The 23,580-nt window shown below is 45.0% G+C and overlaps 1 protein-coding gene across 2 annotated transcripts in view; it reads left to right on the plus strand.

The window, feature by feature from the left end:
- GABRB3 (gamma-aminobutyric acid type A receptor subunit beta3) overlaps window positions 1-23,580 on the plus strand; it is a 142,302-nt gene that overhangs the window by 99,709 nt on the left and 19,013 nt on the right. For both annotated transcript variants that reach the window (XM_090263824.1, XM_090263823.1), the window contains exons 4-6: window positions 8,840-9,060; window positions 17,090-17,172; window positions 20,305-20,442. In XM_090263824.1, coding sequence (XP_090119950.1) covers window positions 8,840-9,060; window positions 17,090-17,172; window positions 20,305-20,442 — 442 coding nt within the window. The remainder of the gene's footprint in view (window positions 1-8,839; window positions 9,061-17,089; window positions 17,173-20,304; window positions 20,443-23,580) is intronic.

Below are 23,580 nucleotides of genomic sequence, written 5' to 3' on the forward strand. Positions count from 1 at the left end.
CACCATCCCATTCACCAGAGGGTTGTGGGTTCGATCCCCGGTCAGGGCGCATGAGGGAGACAACCGATTGGTGTTGCTCTCTCGCATCTGCCCTGAGAATTTGCATCGCACGCCTGTTCTAATGTGGATCTGGGGTGTGACTCGATGCATGGACATTGTCACTGCACATGATGCAGGTTGTCCACCGATCTGGAGCACCAGGTGAAAGCACGCGCAAGACTTTTGTGAAGGGACGCGCCAGCCACCCGGGTTATGAGGAGCCCCTGCTCGCTTGTTCAGCACGTGTTTGCGAAGCTATTCTGTGTGTCGGGCTCTGTCCCTGCCCGGTGCTGGGACCATCAGCGGCCACAGACAGAAGTTCTTATGCGGCTCACAGCCTAGCGGGGGGAAGGAAATAAGTGTAACAAATGAACGCAATGAGTCAGTACGTCGTCTAGAATATGATCGGGGTTGGCGGGATGTAGGAAGGCTGCCGTTGTCAGGAAGGCTCTTTGAAAAGGTGAGTTTGAATAAAGGCTTGAGTAAGGTGAGGAAGTCAGCCAGAAGGGGCTTTGGGGAAAGAGAGTCCCAAGCTGAAGGGACAGCTGATGCAAAGAGACAAAGGTAGGAGCCTGTCTGGGCTGTCTGAGAACCAAAGAGGCCATTGTCGCTGGTGTAAAGGTAGCAAAGGGTGTGCTGCTGGCTGATGAGGGCAGAGAAGTGGAAGATGGGCCAGAGCAGGTCTACCAAGGCTTTACTTTCTTTTTTTTTTTTAAGTATGTTTTATTGATTGTATTGTTACAACAGTTCCAATTTTTTTCCCCTTTGCTCCCCTCTGCCCAGTACCCCCCTTCCCTCCAGCAATCCCATCCCTCTTAGTTCATGTCCATGGGTCGTGCATACAAGTTCTCTGGCTTCACCCTTTCCTATATTATTCTTTTTTTTAAATTAATTAATTAATTAATTTTTAATAACAATCTCCCCCCTCTCAGACCGAAACCCCTTTATATTCTTGTAAAGGACAATGGGCGATGGTCTTGAGCTCCTCTAGCTGCTTCAAGCTGGGCATGATCGTCATCCTACCTACCCCTGGGTCCAGAAATCCCTAATAAGAGTGGGGGTGTGGGGGGGAGACAGGGGCTTTACTTTCCGTGAACGAAGGAGCCACTGTGTGATTGTGAACACAGGAGCTGATGGTCTGACTTTTGTTGTCAAAAGTCGCTCTGGAAGGTGTGTTGGGAACAGGACCATGGGACAGGAGAGGTCCCGAGAGGAGGCCGCTATAGCTCAGAGGGATTCCGGGGCGCAAGACCAAGGTGGCAGCCACAGCAGTGACAGCACGGGGCGGAGTGTCGGTCTGTTTTGAATGCAGAGGCAACGGAGTTTCACGCGGATGGGCGAGGAATGTGGAAGAAGAGGGGAGTGCAAGGTTGTGGGAGATTCTGGCCTGAGTCGCTAAGGATGGAAGACCATGGAGTTAGACTGTGAGTGGGTTTGCTTTGAGGGCGAGCCGTTTAATGTGGGTAGGTGGCGCTGATTCTGGAGTTTGATTTAAAAACTGGATAGGAGATAAAATTTGAGAAATCTAAGCCTATAGATAGAATGAAGGTAAAGCCATGAAGCTAGAAGTCACCAAGGAAGTGAGTATAGATAGAGCAGAGAACGGACGGAGGTTTGGTTGCGTAAGTGGGTAGATCGGGCACAGAACGGGCAGCCCTGGGGAGCTCTAGCATGAGGAAGAAAAGGAGGGGCTGAGGGAGCAATAAAGAAGATGGGCCAGCAGGTAGGAGGAGAAGCAAGAGAGCCTGTCAAGAACAGTGACGGGTCGTCCTGACCAGTGTAGCTCAGTGGGTCGGGTGTCATCCTGCAAAGCAGAAGGCTGCAGGTTCAATTCCCGGTCAGAGCTCATTCCTGCGTTTCGGGTTCGGTCTCTAGTTGGGCCACGTACAAGAGGCAGCTGATCGATGTTTCTCTCCCTCTCTTTCTCCCTTCCTACCTCTCCCTCCAAAAATAAATAGATAAATCTTAAAAAAAAAAAAAAAACATATTGATGGGTGAGAGATTTTACTCACAGTTTTGTGGCTACTGGCAGAAGACATGAGTCTCGTGGATCAGAGACAAAGGACCATTACGACACACAGCTAAGGCCAGCTGGGTCATTTGTGCGACCCCATGCAAAATGAATGGAAAGGGTCCTTTGTTCAAAAGCAGGAAGAAATAGTAATTCCTGCACTATCTGAAGGTTAGCACTGTGTGTCTCTCTCCTTGGGTACTAGGCTTGATGGAGTGTGTGAAAACCTAGGCTTTGATTATACAATATCCCAGAATATAAGACAGCTTTGTGCCATTCCCGGCAGAGATGTCCACCCAAATGCTTCCGCTGAAATTCCTCACCATTCAGAAAAAAACTATCAAGCCACTGGTTTTCAGTTATATGCTGTGTAGCATTGTTACTATTGTGATCTGTGTAATAGCCATAACCTAACCATTTCTGGGTGGAAGCCAGAAATAGACATGATCTCAGAAATGAATGGCCCTGCTATCTAAAAATAGCACATCTTCTTGGAAACGGAGAGGACTTTAAAATGTGTGGCAGTGCAAATCCACGTGATTTGTCTTTGAGAGGAGGAAATCCATTGTTAAATCCTGATACCGAAGCACACATATAAAATCAAAGGCCTTTGCCATTCTTACTGTGTGAGTATATAGGAGGGGCTCTTGCTTAAAAATGGAAATATTCACCCTTTATTTTATGATAAATAAATGCCCTTTTCTTTCTTTTTGCCTTTTCTGCTCTCTTGAAGGGATTCAAAGAGAAATAATTTAAAGTGATACTCAGTTCAGCAAATCGAATAATGCAGGCTCTATAAACCATGTCAGTCAAGAGTTGAGCATTGCTGTTTAAGGATGTAGGGTTATTTTTTTTTTATTTGATTTATTTATTTTTAGAGAGAGGGGTAGGAAGGGAGAGAAACATCATTGATTGATTGCATTTTGTCCCAGCCGGTAACCCAGGCATGTGCCCTGACCGGGAATCGAACCTGCAACCTTTTGCTTTGCGAGATGACGCCCAACCCGCTGAGCCACACCGGTCAGGGCAGTGATGTTCTTTACCCACACCCTCCCTGGCAGTCAGAGGAGCCGCAGCCGGTCAGGCCCGGCAGGATGTTCTGGTTTGGGTTTCATCTTTATCCAGGCTGTAGCTATTTTACAAATGTGTGTCATTTCAAAATGTTTCACAGCAGGAAACAGTGTTTTATGAAAGATCCAGTGACCCCGATGCATCGGTTGGCGTGAGCTGGCCTGAAACCTGCTTCAGGTGGTGTTGAGAGCTCAGCTCTAAAGTACCAGGTGGAGTCTTTTTGCCCATATCACAGGGTAATAGAGCACATTTTCTTTTTCTTTTCTTAGTATATTTATTGATTTTGGAGCGGGAGGAAGGAAGAGAGACAGAGACAGACAGACAGAGAGGGGGAGGGAGGGAGAGAAACATCAATGTGAGGGAGAAACATTGACTGATTGCTTCCGGTACACACCCTGACTGGGGATCGAACCCGCAACCTACGTATGTGCCCTGATTGGGAATTGAACCCGCAACCTTTTGGCATACGGGACGATGCTCCAACTCACTGAGCCACCCCGCCAGGGCAACGTTCACATTTTCCTTTGCAGTTGGGTGTGCACTTGATGTGACCCAACAGGCTGGGTTCCACCTGATGAACGGGACCCTCTCTCATTGGGTGCTGAAGAATAGCCTTCTGTGAGGGCTGACGGGCCCTGCTCCGGGCGAGGGAAGAGAATGTGGAATTTCCCAAATGCCTGGCCTGAATCGAACACTGTGCTTTGCGCCGTTAGCTCGGTGAATTTCTAGAGCAGTTTTATAAGGTGAGCGTTTGCTGTTTCACGTTTAAGAGGGATTTTTTAAAATATTATATTTAATTATTTATCGCGGATTTTTCTCTATATTACGGGATTTTGTAGTACTGTATACGTATGTTGTTAAAGTGATGTAGGTTTAAGAGTCTAGGATAAATGTAAGGTTCCTACTTTGCGGGGGGGTCTGGAACATAATACCCGTGATAAATGAGGGCATACTGTAGGTCAATACAATTGTTTTTGCCTTTCTAACGTATCAGGCTGCAGACAAATATCTGTGCTCTCTTTTTAAGCATAAAAATAAAAACATAATTTTTAATTACATTTATTGGACCGGGCATTGGTGAATGGGATCATATAGGTTTGGTTTTTTTTTCAGATGAGAAGACATTTTATTATTACTTTACTATATAATAGAGTCGTGAATATACTTGATTGCATTTTGTTAAATGGCCAATGAGACACAGGAAAACATTTTTCTCTGATTACTGAAAACCTCAGTATCACGTGTCTTTTGGAGGATTCAATTTCTTACATCTATGGTACTGATTGTGAGGATACCCATGGTGCTTAGCAGTAAAGACCATTTTGCTAAGTTGTTCGGTCGTAGGTCCTTGCTCAGAATGTTCGTCTTTTTCTTTTCATCTATAGGTTTTAAGTGTGCATTTCTGTGACCCGTGATCTGTGTGTTGCACTGAGTGTCTGCTGCCCACGGGCACCTGTGCCAGCTTATCAGGTGGCTTTACAGGACAGGGGAACTTGTAACTATGACCCTGAACCTTCCAGATTTCAAGCAGAGGTGGCTGGCCATTTCCTGGGGAGATTTAGTATTTAGGTGGGTGAATAAGAAGTGCAGACTGGGAGCCTTTGGGTGGGCATGGCGGCGACAAGACCAGAAGCTCTCAGTGACCTTTCTCCCATTTCACACACCAGGTTCCTGTCCCTTAAATGGGAGCTCCTTCTGCATTATTGGACGCTTGTTGACCCCTCTTGTCCCCTCCTACCGCCAAACATGAACTTCCCAGCCGAAAGCATTGCTGAAAGAAAGGGCTTATCTAACCCAGTGCAAGCAGACAACGGTTCAGGTCCCCAAGGTGGGCTGCAGCAGGTGAGGCAGGAAAGGCAAATGCCCCCCTGCCCTGACGCAAACATGCTTTTTTATACGTTATGTTTTGGGGAAGAAAGATGTAAGTTGTTTTGAAAGAATTGACTTTGGCTACAGAAAGGGGGCAGGAAACGGTGATGGCATTGGGGGACAGTTCTGGGATAGATGCACAGTCCATAAAGAAGAAATATGTATGACTTTTGATTGATGGTTTATGGACAGCAGTCTTACAAATTCACGCAAAGGCAGGATATAGTGGTGTCTGGTGATATCTACTTTCTCTTTAATATGTTTTATTGATTGATTTGAGGGGGGGAGGAAAGGGAGTGGGGAGAGAGAGAGAAAGAGAGATTGATTTGTTGTTCTACTAATTTATACGTTCACTCATTAGTTGATTCTTGTATGTGCCCTGACTGGGAATAGAACCTGCAACCTTGGCATATCGGAACAGTGCTCTAACCAACTGAGCTACCCTGCCAGGGCCTCATCTACTTCTTAGAGAGCCACCTGGAAGTTGATTCAAAGCGCTAACATATATTCAGGAGGGTGAATAGCGTATTGTCAGCTGGCCCACAGCTATTACCTGGTCAATTACTCTTGTCTCTGTCTCTCACTTTCCCCAGCTGTAAATTAATTTAGAACACCTCAGAGTTTTTTCTTGTCACCAAGTACTTCCAGACATGTAGCAGGCAGTCTTACCAGACAGAGCAAGTGGGCTTAGGACAGAGAGATGGCTTGTCCACCTATGCCCAGTCAACAGGAGGCTGGCTTGAGATGTGGACATGTTTGATTCCAAAGCGCCTTCTCTTTTCACTTTATTTTTCCATTACAGTATGCAACCTTATGTTTGTTGCAGCATTATTTACTGTACAACAGCCAAAATAACAACCCAAGTGCCCATTGATAGACAAGTGGATAATGAAGATGTAGTGCAGGTATGCAATGGAATATTACTCAGCCATGAAAAAGAAGAAAGTCTTACCATTTGTGACAGCATGGATGGACCTAGAGGATATAATGCTAAGGGAAGTAAGCCAGACAGAGACAAATACCATATGATCTCACTGACATGAGGAATCTAAAGAATCAAATAAATAAGCAGAGAAACAAAATTGAAATGGAGTCAGAGATACAGAGAACAGGCTGATGATGGCCACAGGGGTGGGGGTTAGGGGACTGGGTGAAAAAGTAAAAAAATGCCCTCTCTTGATCACTTTATTTATTTTGGGGGGGTTGATATCATGTGCACCCCACCAGAATGTGAGCTAATCAAAGGCACAAATGATGTGTATCGTAACTCTGCGTCCCTAGCACCCAGCAGCGGTCTTGACCTACAATAGGCACTCAAGGATTGCTTAGCGAGCCCAGATACCTCCAAGTCTGTTATGGGAGGAGAGATGGATGCATTAAGCCATTATAACAAATGGGGTAGGATTTTCTAAATATATATTGTGTTCATAGAAGGGCCGAGATTCCCCCAGGCAAATCTTTGTTGGCAGAAATGCCTGCAGAGGAAGCCTCCAGCGCCCGGGGCTTACGTAAGCCGCTCAGAACAACTCCCCACCTTCCCGGACCTGAGAACAGCCCGCCAGGCTCTGTGTCACCAACTCGCTGAAGCAGGTGCACGTGCAGGTGTCTCGTGACTTCCCCAGCTGCGGTGACATTTAAATTTGGTTGGGAGAGATTGCCTTTCTCCGGGTTTGTAATTTTTTTTTCCTTCATTTCCTGGGCTGAAGAAATCGAGTCAATTACTTAATTGCAAAATAATGAGCAATATTTTCACTTTCAGCTCTGTACTCTAGGCACTTTAATGAGGTAAATGCCGGGAGATTTGCACGCGCGAGAAGAGACTTTGCTGCCTGCCTCCTACTGCAATTTATTGGAGCTGCTTGAATTATACCCCGAAAGAGGGGCGGAGGGTTTCTTTGGTTAATTTGTTGTTTGTTTGCTGCTGTTTGTATATACGCAGGAGACTTTGAAAGGACAGTCACCTACGCATAAACGCTTGGCTCGCAAATATCTCACATTCAAGGATGCTGTTTCCTAACCCCAGCAACTGGGGCTTCTCCCAGGGCTCTTGAGATCCAGCGATCCTTTCCCGGCCACATGGCCTCTCCCTGTCCTACCCACTGCTACCTAAGCCCGCTGGCTTCGTCATGTGGATATGCCATAGTTGGGTCAGTCATTATATTTATGGTCATTTCTGTACTTCCATACTGTTGTGGGTGTGTCTTCAGGGCACCTTTCTGAAGTGGAATTACTGAGTCAAAGGTGATTGTATACAGAGCTTCGTTCTATACCGCCAAATTCTGTAAAGTAACACTTGGAGAAATTCTGCATCTGTGTTCTTAAGTAGTATTGGAAGTAAGTAACCTTCTTCACTAATGTAATTATAAATTGATGTGCCATCTTTACCTGGCTTAAATATTAATGTTATACTTGCTTCATAAAAAATATTTAAAAGCCCTGCTCAGATAGATCCGTTGGTTGGGGCAGTGTCCTGATACGCCAAGGTTGTGAGTTTGATCCCTGGTCAGGACACATACAAGAATCCAATAGGACATGGAGAGCAGGGTGGGGGTTGATTGTGGGAGAAGGGGTGGGCTGGGGTGGGGGGCAATGGGGGAAAAAGTGGGACAACTGTGATAGAAAAACAATAAATAAATAAATAACAATAATAAAAAAATAAAATAAGTGTTAACTAAAAAAAAAGAGTCAGCTAATAAATGCATGAATAAGTGGAACAACAAAGTTCTCTCTGCATCTCTCTCTCTCTCTCACTCTCTCTCCAAAATCAATAAGTGAATTTTTTTAATATGTAGAAGCTTCAAAAGATTAAAAGAAGAAGCTTTCATGTGTAACACCGGTGATTTTTCCTCCCCTGGTTGGAGAGTTTAGCTACTCACTTCTGAATTTTCAGTTTGGATCTTTCCACAATAGGGTTCAGCACATCCCATGAATATTACCAGATTTTCAGACTTGATTATCCTAGACTTAAATAGTCGTTTCCAAAGGAGTAAGAATTTAAAAATACAATTTCCATGCTCAGCCTCTGAGATGTCGTTTTTTGCCCCTTCCAGCACTAACGGAAAAAAAAAAAAAAAAAACAGATAATAAAAGTTGGGTCATCTGCTCAGGTATTTGCTTACGTTGTTACAAGCCCGTGGGAGCTGAAAAGGGACCGCTGTCCCCCTCCGACCCCCAGATTCAGCTTCAGGCTCCCGTTGTCCCAGGAGAAGACGTCATGTATCAGTTTGGTGCTCTGGCCCAGACAGTGTAGGGAAGAGTGGCTTTGGCAATCTAGAAGAATAAGCAGATGTGACAGATGAGGCGTAGAGACCACCCACGGGTCACGGTTCTGCAGTGCAGTTGGGGGCAGGGGTCTGGTATTTGCAGCCTCGTGGAGGGCAGGGGAGGAAAGGAAAATTCACAGTAGAGGGACAGGTGGTAGGTGGAGCTCCTATGTCCTGGTGGTGGGAGACGGGGACGTAGGGGACGACTCAAGTTGAGTTCTCTGCCAACAGCCTAATGTTACAATGATTTTGGGGGGAGGCTTTATTTCTGTGTGTATGTGTGTGTTTTTTAATATCCTGACCCAAGAACTATGCCTACTGATTTTAGAGAGAGAGGAAGGAAGGGAGGGAGAGGGGGAGAGAAACGTGATTGGTTGTCTCTGGCAGGCACCCCAACCTGGGCGAGCCACAGCCCAGGTATGTGCCCTGATGGGGACTCAGGACTCAAATCCAAAACCCTTCAGTCTACAGGCTGCTGACACCCAACCAGCTGAGCCACTCCAGCCAGAGCTCTGTGTGGTTTTTTATTTTTTAATGCCAGTTTGGCTGAGCACAAACTAATTTCTTTTCTTTTTCTTCCCCGCAGGATTACACCTTAACCATGTATTTTCAACAATACTGGAGAGATAAAAGGCTCGCCTATTCTGGGATCCCTCTCAACCTCACGCTTGACAATCGCGTGGCCGACCAGCTATGGGTGCCCGACACGTATTTCCTAAACGACAAAAAGTCATTCGTGCACGGAGTGACGGTGAAAAACCGCATGATCCGGCTTCACCCCGATGGGACAGTGCTGTACGGGCTCAGGTCTGTCTGCCTCTTGGGGCTACGTGGGGCCCGGGCCTTGAACTTCTTACTTGAGGTGATAATAGTCCACGAGGCCGCATCCTCAGATTCATTAGCAGGCATCCATGAAACACTCTGCACTTTGCAGAAAAAGAAGTCTTACAGGATTTGGGCCATTACTGTTACTATGAATAGTCACAAGCAAGGGGACAGGCTGTTTGGGCTTGTTTGATCTAATTGGGTCACCCTATCCGAGAACCCCGATTCCCTCAGGACGGATTTCCCATATTATAGCCACAAAGGCCTGTAATTAATATTACCCTGACACAGCAAAAGCTTTCACTAACATTTTCCCAAAGCCGTGTGCAGAGTTGAAAAAAAAAAAAAAGAAAAAGTTTAGTTATGCTGATCCAAGGGATAGTGTTCATGGAGTTTTATAAGGTGAGGCCTCCTATATTTATGGGAATGGCTAATCTTGAGGCTCCCTGATGAGAAGAATTTCTCACCAGGTCTCCTGATGAAGTCACTTGAGTCCCAAATCAGAGTGCTGTCTGGAACCTGAGGAGGCCCTGGGCATCCCCTGGTTACCATGGCAACCGCCAGACATTCCCATGATGCTCCCCACTGTGGGGCGGGGATGGGACAGGGACCATTGCTGGGAATATTGTGCCCCCTTGCTAAATGGTGTCCTTCAAATTATTTTGTTTCTTGCATTGACTTTACGCCGGTTTTTGCTGTGTTTTGTTTTAGTCATTTTGTGTATGTGTCTTTCTTGATCTCCCGGCCTAAAAGTGTCCTTAAGGTCTTCAAGGACTGGCTCAAAGATTTAAGGCTTATCTCAAAATGTTGTGAGTTCATAACGCTTTAGCTAAGATTCCAGTGGGTCTAAGTGAAATCCTAATAAATACAGTGTTACCTCGGTACCCATCATTAATTTGTTCTGGAACTCGCGATGAGTACCGAGCAAGTGACCGCTGCTAAACCATTTTTTTTCTCGTCAAAATGCAATGAGCACCGGGTTTGATGAGCTCTGAGGCCGACGAGGACCGAGGTATGACTGTATATATTTAAATCCACACCGCCGTGACTTTCAGTGTTTCAAGACGAGCAAAGGGAATTATTCAACATCACCTCACGTAGAAAGCATCAGTAGATTTTCAAAACAGCAATATACAGACCACGAGTCAAAATGTTAGCAGCAATCCGAGTTTTTTGAGCTATAAGAAGAATAAAAGTGGCACATGCCAACCAGGCCATGGTGCCACTGTGAAAAGAGCCTAGATCGATGTTTCCTGGGGACATTTTCAGCTTTTTGTATTTTTGCCCAGAAATGAGACATGTGCTTATGTAGCTTTGGAAGTTCTGACAAGACATCGATTGCACGGAAGACTCTCCGGAAACCATGTGAGCATCAATGAGGAGTCACATCCTTCATTTACCTGCCTGCACCTCAAAAAACTGAATAGAAGGAGTGCGTGCGTGTGTGTGTGTGTGTGTGTGTGTAGTAGGAAAGGAAATATTAATAAAAAATTAGGCTAGGCTTACTTGGCTTTTTAAACAAAACTTTCTATTTGGGATCTCTCCACTTTTATTTTTATATTCTTTATTTTCTTACAAGAGGCAGAATACATTACTGTGTTTCTCTTAAAATCAAAGAGCTTTCACCCTGTTAGACTAGTGTCTTAGCCCATTCAGGATGCTATGACAAAATACACAGACAGGGCAGATTGGAAGAAACAGGTATTTATTCTCAAGAGTTCTGGAAGGTGGGCATTCAAGGTCAAGATACCAGCAGATGCAGTGTCAGGTGAGGACCAGCTTCCTCATTGATTGCAGGCACCTGCTTACTGTGCTCATATAACAGAAGGAAGGAAGCTCTGTGGGGTCTCTATTATAAGGGCACTAATCCCATTTCTGAGGGCTCCACCCCCACCTCGGAATACTGCCACTTTTGGGGGCTGTGATTTCCACTTACCATTTCTGGAGTACATAAACATTCACATCATAGCAGACAGCATGCTATAATATGAATGACAGAACTGTTAAGTTTCCAAACTCCATTTGAAAGTATTGGAGATTTGACACCTTGAAACAAGCAAAAACCTTGGCTGATGTGGCTCAGTGGATTGAATGCCATCCTTCAAACCAAAGGGTTGCCAGTTCGATTCCCAGTCAGGGCACAGGCCTGGGCTGCAAGCCAGATCCCCAGTTGGGGGTACGCAAGAGGCAACCACACAGTGATGTTTCTCTCTCTCTCTCTCTCTCTCTCTCCCTTCTCCTCTCTTTAAAAATAAATAAATAAATAATCTTTTTTTAAAAAAAAAAACAGGCAACAATAAGAAAAACCAACAGAATGAAATCATATCTTCACCTAATTCTGTCTGTCCATTTATATGTAAAAGTTAAATAGTAATATAATAAGCTACAGGGAACTTTCAATAACAGACTTTGTACAATAACCTAAAAAAATCTCTAGTCAAATTTGCATCCATTATAGATCTCAAATAGCCTATTATATCAGTAAATGGAGTCCTGAATAAGTTGCTGGGTTTTTTTTCAAATGTCATCTCAATGTACTCCTTCGATTTATTTAGAGCCTCATATTTTTGAAACAAGGCTTCAGATCTCTGTGGACCTCGACAAGCTGTCAAAAGAAAATTTCTAAACACCAGACCACCACATTTCCCACAAGCTACACAGCTGCTCTGCCTGCTGCTTCCCTTCAAAGTCGGCTCATCCAGGGCTCTCTGCCTTTTGATTCAAAAAACACACAGAGCTATAGAGAGTAATTTGAATTTGAAGTAATATGAATTTTTGAACCAAAAGCACATTAGTATGTCAAAATACTGATAACTGTTTTGATCCTCACATGAGGATATATATTTTTTATTGATTTTAGAGAGAGGGGGAGAGAGAGAGAGAGAAAGAGGGAGAGATCAAGACATTGAGACAAGAGAGAAACATCAATTGGTTGCCTCCCAGGCATGCCGTGACTAGGGATTGAACCCACGCTTAGGTATATATGTCTTTCGTATGCTCAAAGGGCTGAGGGAAAAGTTGGACTAAAATAAATCTGGAAAGTATGTCAATAACAAAATAAAATAAGCCAAGAGATAGAAATTACAAGAGGGCCAAACAGGTTCTGAAGCTGAAAATACAATGAAAGAATTCACTAGAGGGGTTTATGAGCAGGCAGAAGAAAACAATAAACAAATTTAAATGTAGGACAAATTTAAATTATAAAGTTTGAGGAAAGGAAGAATAAAGATTGAAGAGAAGTGAATGGAACCAAAGGGACCAATGAGAAACCAGGCGCACCAAAACATGTCTTATGGGAGTCCCAAGAGATGACAGTCAGTAAAGGGCAGAGAGTGTTTGAAGAAATATCTGTGGAAAACTTCTCAAAGTTACATGAAACATGAATCTACAAACCCAAGAAGCTTAATAAATTCCAAGCGGGATAAAATAAAAGAGGCCCACACTCAGACGTATATAAACAAACTATGAAAAGCCGCAGACACAGAGAATTTTGAAATTATCAAGAGGGAAGCAGCTCGTCACTGAGGGGGAGGCTCAGTGATGATCGTCGGCCACTTTTTCATAAGAAACCTTGGAGGTCAAAGGCAGCGGAAGGGAGGACAAAAACTGCCACAAAAATTCTATATCTGGTGGAAGTGCCTTCAAAAATGAGGAGAAATTAGTAAATTCCCAGATAAACCAAATCTGAGGGACTTAGTTATGACTAGACCTGTCCCATAAGAACAGAAAAAAGAAGTCTGTCAGGTTGAAATGGAAAGGTGCTAGAGAGAAACTTGAAGGTGTATAAAGATATAAAGATCTCCTGTAAAAGTAAACAAAACCACCATTACTCTAACTTTTGTGTGTAACTCCACTTTTTGTTATGTTCTACATGATTTAAGAGACAAATGCATAAGAGTAACTATAAATCTATGTTATTAGGTAGACGATGTATAAAATGCAATTTAACATTAATAACAGGGGCATGCAAAGTAAACTAAGCCAAGATGTAGAGATTTTACATATAGTTAAAGTAAAGCTGATACCCATTCAAATTTAATTATTATAATTTTAGGATGTTACATATAATCTCTATGGTCACCAAGAAGAAAATACGCAGAGCAAATAAGGGAATGAAAACATGTTACTACAAAAATATCAACTAGATAAAAAAAGAAAACGAAGAAGTGAAGGAACCAAACGCTGTAGGACGTATGAAAAGCAAGTAACAAAATGGCAGAAGCAAGTCTTTCTTTAACTTTAATTACATTAAATGTAAATGGATTAAACTCCCCATACAAGAGCTAGAGATTGGCAGCATGGATACAGATAAAACAAGATCCATCTACCTGCTATGTACACGAGGTTCACTTTATATTTAAAGTCACAAATTTAAAGCGAAAGGATGGAAAAATGTACTCCATACAAATAGTAATCGAAAGAGAGCTGAAGTGGCTGTCTTAATATGAGATGAAATAGACTTTAAGTCAAATAGACTTTCTGGTTTTGACAAGAATCGAGAACACCATATATATTGATGAGTCAATTCACCAAGGAGACATGTCAATTATAGATATATATGCACCACAATCAGAACTCCAAAATATATGGAGCCAACATTCATGGAATTGAACAGAGAAATAGCTCTATAATAACAACAAAACTTACGAGATGCTGAGAAGCACCGATGTGAGAGAGAAACATCCATCGGCTGCCTCTCACACACCCCCCACTGGGGACCTAGGCTGAAACCCAGGCATGTGCCCTGAGCGGGAATCGAACCTATGACCCTTCGCTTTGTGAGATGATGCCCAGCCCACTGAACCACCCGACCAGGGCCCCCTTCCCATGCCTTGCCTTTCTGTCCCAGCAGCGCCCAAGCCTCTTTCCTTACCCCAATGTGTCATCTCTGTGCTCACCTTCTGTACCATGAGTGGGTACTCATGTCTGACCCTCCACCGTGAGAGGGTTTTCTGTGCATTTTTCCCAGAGGAAGAAGCGTGGTGCGTAGGTTTTTCATATTAGTCCTCAAGTAAATAGGAAAAGGGCTTCCTTTTATAACCATGACTCCACCAGACCAAGAAAATAGGTCCACAGTATTTAGGATGCCCTCGCCAATTCTTCTAGTTTCCCAGTTCCCTTCCAATAATCCCCACAAAGCGCTCCACGCGATGTCACATTAAGTGTGAGTCCCCAAACAATTTGGACGTGTTTGCGTTTGTGTGTTTGTGCATGTGTCTTAGGGGTGATAGTGGGGAATGACTAAGGCAAACAAAAAATAATAATCTCAATGATTGACTCTGTTTAAGTAGACAGGGGCAGAAACACCTAGGAAAATTTGAACATATCCAGTAGAGGTCTTTTTTTCTCTTCTTCTTAAACATGTATAATTTTAACCTAACTTTATTCTAGTTTTGCCTTGTAGGCATCTTGTATGGATGTTGGGTTGTCCATCTGCTATAAAAAGACACCAGAATCAAAAAGTGCGAGGCTGGTTCTTCAGTTGGCTAGAGAGTCAGACGCTTTGAAAAAATATACCAAAGAGCTATATATTGACTTTGTTTTTTCTAAAGGTTTTTTAAAATTAAACTTCTTGCAGTGACATTGGTTGTTAAAATTACATAGCTTTCCAGTGTACAATTCTGTGACGCATCATCTGTATATCGCATTATGGATTTACCAAAGTCAGATCTTCAGAAACTCAGACCCAGGCAGCAGTATGGTGGTTCCCAGAGAGAAGGGAGGTGGGGAAGAGGTAAAGGGTGAAGTGATGGATGAAGACATGTGTCAACTTTGGGTTATAGGATATAATCCATGTTTTGAAATGATACCTGTGCTTGTTTGGAAAGGACACGTTTTGGCCACTGGTTGGGGTCTGTAGCACGTCTCCGTGGCCCTTGCACGCTATTTATAGACCAAAATTTAGTGCTGACCCATGATTGCCAAGTATGTGGATGTTTTCTTATTGTTCTTCTCCACCTGCTGCTTCCCCAGATGCTAGTGAAAGTCAACCTTTACTCCACTGTCCCCTTAGCACTTGCATGTAGCTCAATGGGACAAGCCCGCAACACTGGCGCGTGCCGGGGTTCTCCGGGCGTTTGGTTCGGACCCGCTGATAGGAGCAGCACTTTCCCACGCTGCTTCTAGAATGTTGGCTAGTCACATGGAAGGCTGTCTATCCAGAGAAAGCTGAACGCTGGGCTTCAGGGACAGGGGCGCCTGGAATGTGGCGGGGAATCCAAGGTAGCTCTAGGGATCTCAGCAGAAGACATTCCAGCTCACTCCCATGACGCATCCCTGGGTGGGCAGCAGCAGGGCTGCCCAGTGCAGACTCGGGTGGAAGTTACGGGAATGCCGGTCCCCGAGACCACTACAGCCCTGCCCCGCGTCCGCTGTCTCCCCGCGATCTGCTCTGCGTGTCCCCACCTCCGGCACGCGACCTCCTGCCTCACTCTCCAAAGTGAAACGACACCGCAGGCTTCTCCTCTGGGACTTGCAGGTTCAGCTCTATTCCTGTCTTGTCTTCTGATTCATCACCATGGAAGGAGTTTCTTTAGCTCCATTCTGGCTTTTAACTCGGGCCAATCAGATTCTTTCATTTTTTAATTTTTCAATTACAATGGACACATAATATTAAATTAGTTTCAGGGGTACGGCATGGTGGTGAGATATTTATATAACTTATGAAGTCATCCCCCAGATAAATCTAGCACCCATCTGCCACCATACACAGTTATTAAAATATTATTGACTATATTCCTTATGCTGTACTTTACATCCCCGTGATTGTTTTCATAACTGACACTTTGTACTTCTTACTCCCTTTATCTGATTCACCCCTCCCCCCAAACCCCTTCCCACATGGCGACCATCATTTTATTCTCTGTATCTACATCGTAGATTCTTGATCAACTCATTGTTGACTGCCCTTGAATCAGGGATCCTCCCCAGTCCAGTTAGCCATTATTGTGGTGGAGAAGATGTAGAATTCTAGAGAGAAAATAACGTACAGTGGTGTAATTGTTGCATTTTGGACAGAGGCTTTGAGCAGGTTGGTTTCCCTAAAATAGAGCTGTCTTGGCTGGTGTGGCTCAGTGATTGAGCGCCAGCCTGTGAACCAAAGGGTCACCAGTTCGATTCCCAGTCAGGGCACGTGCCTGGGTTGTGGGCCAGGTCCCTAGTTGGGGGCGTGAGAGAGGCAACCACACATTGATGTTTCTCTCTCTCTCTTTCTCCTCCCTACCCCTCTCTCTAGAAATAAGTAAATAAAATATTTTTTAAAACATGGGGCTGTAGACAGAGTAGGAAATGAACCTGACATTGCTACAAGTGCTTTTATCCTGCATGCAGCTGATGTAACTGTGGCGTGGTGGAGGTTTAGTGTTCTTGGCCATGATATAAATTCTTTCCACGGCTGCTGCTGACCCCAAGGGAAGCGACCCCACTCAGTTTTGGTTCATAACCAAATCAAATAAAAGCCAACTATTCTCTTTGCAAAGAGAGATGATCTCATGGTGCAAAGCTCTGGAGCGTCCGGACCCAGCCCAACATTCAAGTGGAATAACACTGGCTGAAGCAGAGCTGGGCTCAGACTCCAAAGGGCAGCCTGTCAATACGTAGCTACTGAAACATGTCACGTAGAAAGTCAAAGAATTCAATCCTAATCTAATCGGCCCTGTCAGCACCCACGAGTTTTCTCTGGGCTATAAAGGTCACAGAGCCACTAGACCAGAAGGCAGAACAAAAGACTGAAGAAAAGAACTTCCTGAGAAACCCCTTTCTCTGTCCTGATTATCTAAAGTCTACAAGACTCTGTGGATAAGCATATAGGATTTAAACGTTTTGTGTTGCTTTTCTTGATGAAGCTGGCCTACAGCATACTGAAAACGTCTTCGATATATATCATTATGTGGACTCAGGTGTACTTGGGAGGAGTCCTAGGTGGGAGCTACGTGTTGCTCATGTGGACACAGGTTTCTTGCTGCGCCTCTCACCCCATCTTCGCTTTCTGTCCCCACTCTGTGTGTTTCAGAATCACCACGACCGCAGCGTGCATGATGGACCTGAGGAGGTACCCCTTGGACGAGCAGAACTGCACCCTGGAAATCGAAAGCTGTGCGTATCTGTTTCTTTTTCTCATCCGCTTTGCGTTGTAGGCCATCTTGTCGTGACTTGACATCTTTGCCAAGCCCTATCTCATTTCCTTGACATAGTTTTTAACTATCTTAAAGAGAAGAGGTTTAATCTTCCACTCTGCGGTATGAGTTCCCCATTATGCCCTGGTTCATGGGGCCCAGTTGATTGGAGCATCATCCTGTGCACAAAAAGGTTGGGGGTTCGATTCCCAGTCAGGGCACGTACCTAGGTTGCAGGTTCAATCCTCAGTCAGGGTGTGTACGGGAGGCAGTCAATCTATGTTTCTCTCGCACATCAATGTCTCTCTCCCCCTTCCCCTCCCCTCCCACCTCCTTTCCTCTCTCTCTAACTAAACATAAACAAAGAGTTCTTCATTCTAATCTGAACAAGATAGTCTGGTTGCTTTTATGCCCATCTCAGGCCGCTCAGTGCGAAGAGAGCAAACACTGAGACAATTTTGTCACAATGTGCTTCATCACGTGTGAGTGGCTGTACTCTGGGGCCCTGGGCAGCTGCAGTAAAACTCATTTCCCATCGGGAACTCAGCTTTACAAGCATCCTATTTCTACATCTTGGCCATTTTCTTCCATTTGAAGAGTATTCAGATGCCCAGTGGGTAATTCAGGGTTGAGTACTCCCTGTGAGGGGCCAGAGCTGCACCTGTATTGTCAAAAGACAGCTGAGCCCCGGCTGCTGTGGCTCAGTGGATTGAGCCTCAGCCTGTGAACCAAGTGTCACTGGTTCGATTCCCAGTCAGGACACAAGACTAGGTTGCACATCAGGTCCCCAGTTGGAGGAATGAGTGAGAGGCAACCACACAGTGATGTTTCTCTCTCTCTGTTTCTCCTTTCCCCTCTTTCTAAAAATAAAAATAAATAAGAAAACAAACAAATAAGTAAATAATTAAAAAAAAAAAAAAAGACAGCTGTGCCCTATGCTACCTGAGCTCTATCTCCAGGCATATCTGGATGACATTATTGGTATTTATATTGATGTGTGTGTGTGTGTGTGTGTGTATGTGTGTGTGTGTGTGTGCGGCAAATGACTGACTTGCCAATGTCCCTTGATGCATTTGCGGTGAGAAGTTATACTGGTGACAGACCAGCATTCAGATCCCCTGGCTGCTACACTGCATCTATGTCATGGTGTCTGAGAACTGTGCTTTCAGAAGGTGAGGACATAAAATTGGGGCCCGTGACCCATGATGGAATCGCCTGGGGGAATTTAGTGTGGAGACAGAGGCTCATGGGAAGGACGAGGATCTCCCAAGAGTTGAAGAACAGGCTGGGAAGTTCAGTGGATTCTGTGTAGCTGGAGGGTCTAATTCCCATTGAACTGATGAGTTGCAGGAAGGCAACCGTGAGGTCTAGGTAAGGAAGCAGCTGCTGTTCCAGCTGTGGCCAGATCGTGGGTGGGCTGGGAGGGGCAGATTCTGTGACTGCAGTGTTTGAACCGAGGTGGAAGTTGGCCAGGACTGTCTGCTGTGAAAGACATTGATTTCCTCAGCGTGTGTGAGCCACGCGTCTTGGAAGAGTCCATGCTTGAAGCACTTGAGTGGAAGAAGGAATTCTCCCAGTTTTCTGCTGATTAGACTACATGCATGTGCCAAAGGTTTTATGTAAGATAAGATGCAAACGTGGGGACAGGGCAGCCACGAGAAGGCCTGGCAGTATGTCCCGTGGGTGCCGTGTGCCATCCCGAGCCCCAGAGGCCATGGGGCCAGGCTGGGTGAACAAAGGAGAGAAATTGGTGCACCCAGGGGCCAGTCCTATAGATTCTTGAGATCCTTGTAAGGAGTTTGGATTTTTTGCTAACTTTGTTGGGAAACATCGGAGAGTTTTCTGCAGAGCAGTGGCCTGGTAATGTGTGTATTTTATTTAAATTAATGCCATGCCCTCCAGGCAAGGATGGATTATGAGGAAGTCAGAGGGAAGGTAGGAGACAGAGTTGTGACCACCATGACCCAGGCAGAAAGGAGAGCTGATGGGAATAGAAAGATGGCATTAACCGTGGGGAACAGCCATCCCATAGGTTGGGTCTATTTGTCACCCCTCAAATATTGAGTATCCGCCTTTTGTTCAGTATTAAATGGTCTGATCAGAAAGTCCAGGGCATTTTTCTCCAGGTGTGCATTGTAATTCACTTTACTGATAAAATTGATCTAATCCTCTGGAAGATTCCTAGGTACGACTAGTAACATCATATTTTATCATCCTATTTACTCATTCCTCAGAGAGAAGCATCTGGGCCAATGTCTGGGACTGGAGCTGGACTCTGGCTAATGGCCACTCCAAATGAGACCTTTGTCCAAATCTCTTAGGGCCCAGGGTGTCCCAACAGAAGCCGTTACTAAGGACGGCGAACCTCATGGCCACCTCATGGAACCATCCGGAAATACCGAGAACACTCCTTTTGCTTGGAGAGTTTCTGATGTTGCCCCGCATCGATTGGCTGACCATCCTCAGTGTTTTAACTTTTCAGTAGCTTTGGGGAGGAGCTGCCTTTCTACAGTTCTTCACCCTTGTGCTCTTGTCTTTTCTTACAGCCGTCATACTCGGGGTTAATATATGTTTCCAGTTGGTTTCTGTGTGACGTTCAGGCCAGCTCTACAGTTACGCTGTGTGAACAGTTTGTACTTTTCAACACCAGCCTGTTCTAATTTTTTAAAATCTTCAACCGAGGATATGTTTTATTAATTTTAGAAAGAGAGGAAGGGAGAGAGAGAGAGAGAGAGAATCATCGATATAAGAGGGAAAGATCGATCAGTTGCCTTTCGTACATGCCCCAGCAGGGGATCAAACTTGCAATCTACGAATGTGCCCTGACCAGGAATCGAACCTGCGACCTTTTGGCATATAGGTCTGTGCTCCAACCAACTGAGCCTCCCAGCCAGGGCAACCCCAGCCTGTTCTAAATCAAAGCAGAGGTAACACTGGAATATTTGAAAGTGGTTTCTTTGAAGACCCTTCTCAAAAATTAGCACATCAAACCAACCTATTGAAATATGCGCAAGCGCTTCCTTCCGTTTCCCTGGCGACAGTGTCTTGAACCTTGTGCGTAGACAAGGCAATGCTTCATTTCTGTCCTGTCCCCACTTCTCTCTCCTGGCAGATGGCTACACCACAGATGACATTGAATTTTACTGGCGCGGTGGCGACAAGGCTGTCACCGGCGTGGAGAGGATCGAGCTCCCCCAGTTCTCCATCGTGGAGCATCGCCTGGTCTCGAGGAATGTCGTCTTTGCCACAGGTGAGTATGGTGTCCTTATGAAATACCTACAAGGACTCCTGGCACTGGGTCACCCAGCACAGTGCCATTGTCAATAATTTGTCATAGCAGGTACCCCTTTCCTCTGTCTCCAAAGGGGACTGGGAAGCTTCGATGGGTCGAAGGTGACAATGAGGTGCTCCCGGGGCTTGTTATGGAGAAGTTAAAGGACCGAGGGTGAACTCAATCAACCTGCATTTGATACCATACGCGCCTCTCATTCTGGGCAGGCGGGAGGCCACTCTAGGCCTTGGGGCAGGAAGGAAGGGAGGGGAGAGAGAGGAAGACCTGAGGAGGTGGGTGCTGTACTCCCAGAAGTCAAAGAACTTCCCCCACTTCCGGGCTAGAAGTCGGCCTTGGTGGTCCGGGAACTTGAACTTGGACTACCCTCAGTTAGACTCTTTAGACATGATCATCTGCTGCTCATGTGACCGGGTTAAGGCTGCCCCAGCCTGGGTGGCATTGTCATCTTCATTTCAACCATCCAAAGACCGAGAAGATGTGTGCTCTCCTTTCTGTTCTTGCCGAGGTTTTATTCAATTCCAACTGCGTGTCTTTTAAAATGTGTACTGCCGGCTCTGTGGTCTTACTCAGTGCTGAGTGTTGTAACTGAGATAAACCAAAGTGCTGAACCGTAAGGTATTTTTATTTTCAGAGAGAGGGAAGGATGGGAGAAAGAGAGGGAGAGAAACATCAGTGAGTGGTTGCCTCTTGCGCGCCCCCAACCCGGGACCTGGCCCACAACCCAGGCACGTGCCCTGACTGGGAATCGAACCGGCGACCCTTCGGTTCTCAGGCTGACACTCAATCCACTGAGCCACGCCAGCCAGGGCTGAACCGTAAGGTATTATAAAGACCACAAACTCTGGGTTAAAATGCTCAGGGAAGGTGATGCTGGGACCGCCCTCCACTTCCTTCTGTCATTATAGGTTAAACAGCAACTAGCTGGGGTGGGGAATTTGCCCCAGTTCATGAAGCCTGCTCTCTGTGCCCTTTGCCGCTGGCTTGAATGCCTCTGACCACGGCCACCTGCCTCCCTTCACCTGGCCACCTCCTCGTCACTCTTGAGCTGGATCAAGGCTCCACTTCCTCCGGGAAGGCTTGGACCCTGAGCTGCCCACGCGCTGCCTCCCAGGCTGCGTGACGTGGCTTCGCGGCATTTCCACAGCACTGCACGCGGCCCTCTTCGTTCTGCTGTGCCTGCATCCTCAGGGACGCAGCCCCCTGCAGAGGGACATGTCCTGGTCCCACCTTCTCCTCTCCCAGCGGCACCTGGTGTAATGCCTGACACATTGTAGGCAGGCGGCCATTGTCACTGGGCAGGTCCAACTTGCTTCCTTCCGCACCCCCAAGAGCCAGTGGACATTCCAAGTTTCCTCTTCAATCCTTACTTAGTGTGGACTATTAATACAAGAGAGTAAAAACAGAAAGACACCTTAGCACACATGTTTTACAGTCAGATTTGGGAAAATGAACATTATTTAATGTTGTGTTTTTCTGATAACATAACAAAAAAGAAACACTTGTCTAGAATGGTCTACTATTGAGAAAAGTTCTGAAAATCCCAAAGTCAGGAGACCATAATCCTTAGCTGTGACGATAACAAGGGGTGACAATGTGAGCTAAGCACCCATGTAGCAGATAATAAGGGGATCAGTTAAAAGAAATACTGCATTAAATTTATTTCAGCAAATATGTACGGCTAACAATCAAAGAGCCCCACCGGGATATCACTCTGGACGCAGAATCGCCAGATTGGGACTCCAGGTTTTGTGTTAGTCTTAAATGGCTATTCTGTTGACCAACAAAATGTGACATGCACAGTTTTTGGCAAATCTGAAATTTACGCCTAACTTTTAAGTTTTCCATGGGCTGAAAGATGGGAGTTTTTTTTCTGGATACTTGGAGAACAGATTATTTAACGTGCTGCTTTTGTTAGATGGTGTCTTTATTTCTCTTCCTTTTTTCCTGGGGTACATTTGGACTGATAGATTCTGGCTTTATTTCAAAATATTTCTGTGCCTGATAAGGAGAAACAAAAAGAGAAGGATCCACAAAATAAATGAGGATAAAACAATTCCATTAACATAGGCAAATTTTCTATTCTTGAGGAATCAATTTTCTAAATACTATTTTGCTTTCCATGAATGAGTATGACAAATGACAAATGTTTTAAAAGTCTGCATGTCACACTGTTAAAACATGCACTTAATCTTTTCTAGAGTCCACTCGTAAACTCCAGAATTTAGTTGTTTTTTTTCTAGAGCCCTGGGATGAAAGCAGAGCACATTGGACCTATAAAACCATCTTTTGGGTCCAGTGAAGATCTTACATAAAATGTTGAAAGAAGGAATTATTATGTGTATCTTGTTTGCAATTTAACTTAATCTTAAATTCCACAGACAAATTCCCTTTTTTTTCACATTGACTTTTTAAAAATAATCATGACCCAAGAATATGCTTATTAATTTTAGAGAGAGGAAAAGAGAGAGAGAGAGAGAGAGGGAGAGAGAAACATTGATCAGCTGCCTTGTGCACACTCCGCAATTGGGGATCAAACCCACAGCCTAGGTACATGACCCAACTGGGGATCAAACTTGAAACCTTTCAGTGTGTGGGCCAACCCTCCAACCAACTGAGCATCCGGCCAGGGCCCCATTGACTTTTGTTAGACGGATCCGTAGAGAGAGTACAGCTGTTCTTCCCAGAGCAATACTCCCCCTAATCTTTCAGTCCAAAATGGCAGGACCAGAGAAAGCTCACTCCCATCACAAAGGAGAGCTTAACTCCCTTATCTTACCGCTATGCAATTTCCCTTGAAGGGCACCTGATCAATGAAACATGTTTCACTACACGAGGCAGATGTCTTCAGAAAGTCATGGCCCCTCACTTCTTTGCAAAAATGCTTCTCATCTACCTTCACCTTTCGGAGTTGCTTGGAAGACCTCCAGTGAAAATTTTAAAACATGCTCGATAGTAAAACTCTTAGATTACACGGTCTTGAGCACAGAAGACTTCATACATGAATAAAAAGGAAAGGCAACCTGAGCATTGATAGAGGGTGTAATTTGGTCCAGACAGTGTATCTGGTATTTGATAAAAACTACAGGTAGTCAGTAT

The sequence above is a fragment of the Furipterus horrens genome, unplaced genomic scaffold, assembly GCF_987537825.1.
Source record: "Furipterus horrens unplaced genomic scaffold, mFurHor1.1.pri manual_scaffold_16, whole genome shotgun sequence".
Classification (NCBI taxonomy): Eukaryota; Metazoa; Chordata; class Mammalia; order Chiroptera; family Furipteridae; genus Furipterus; species Furipterus horrens.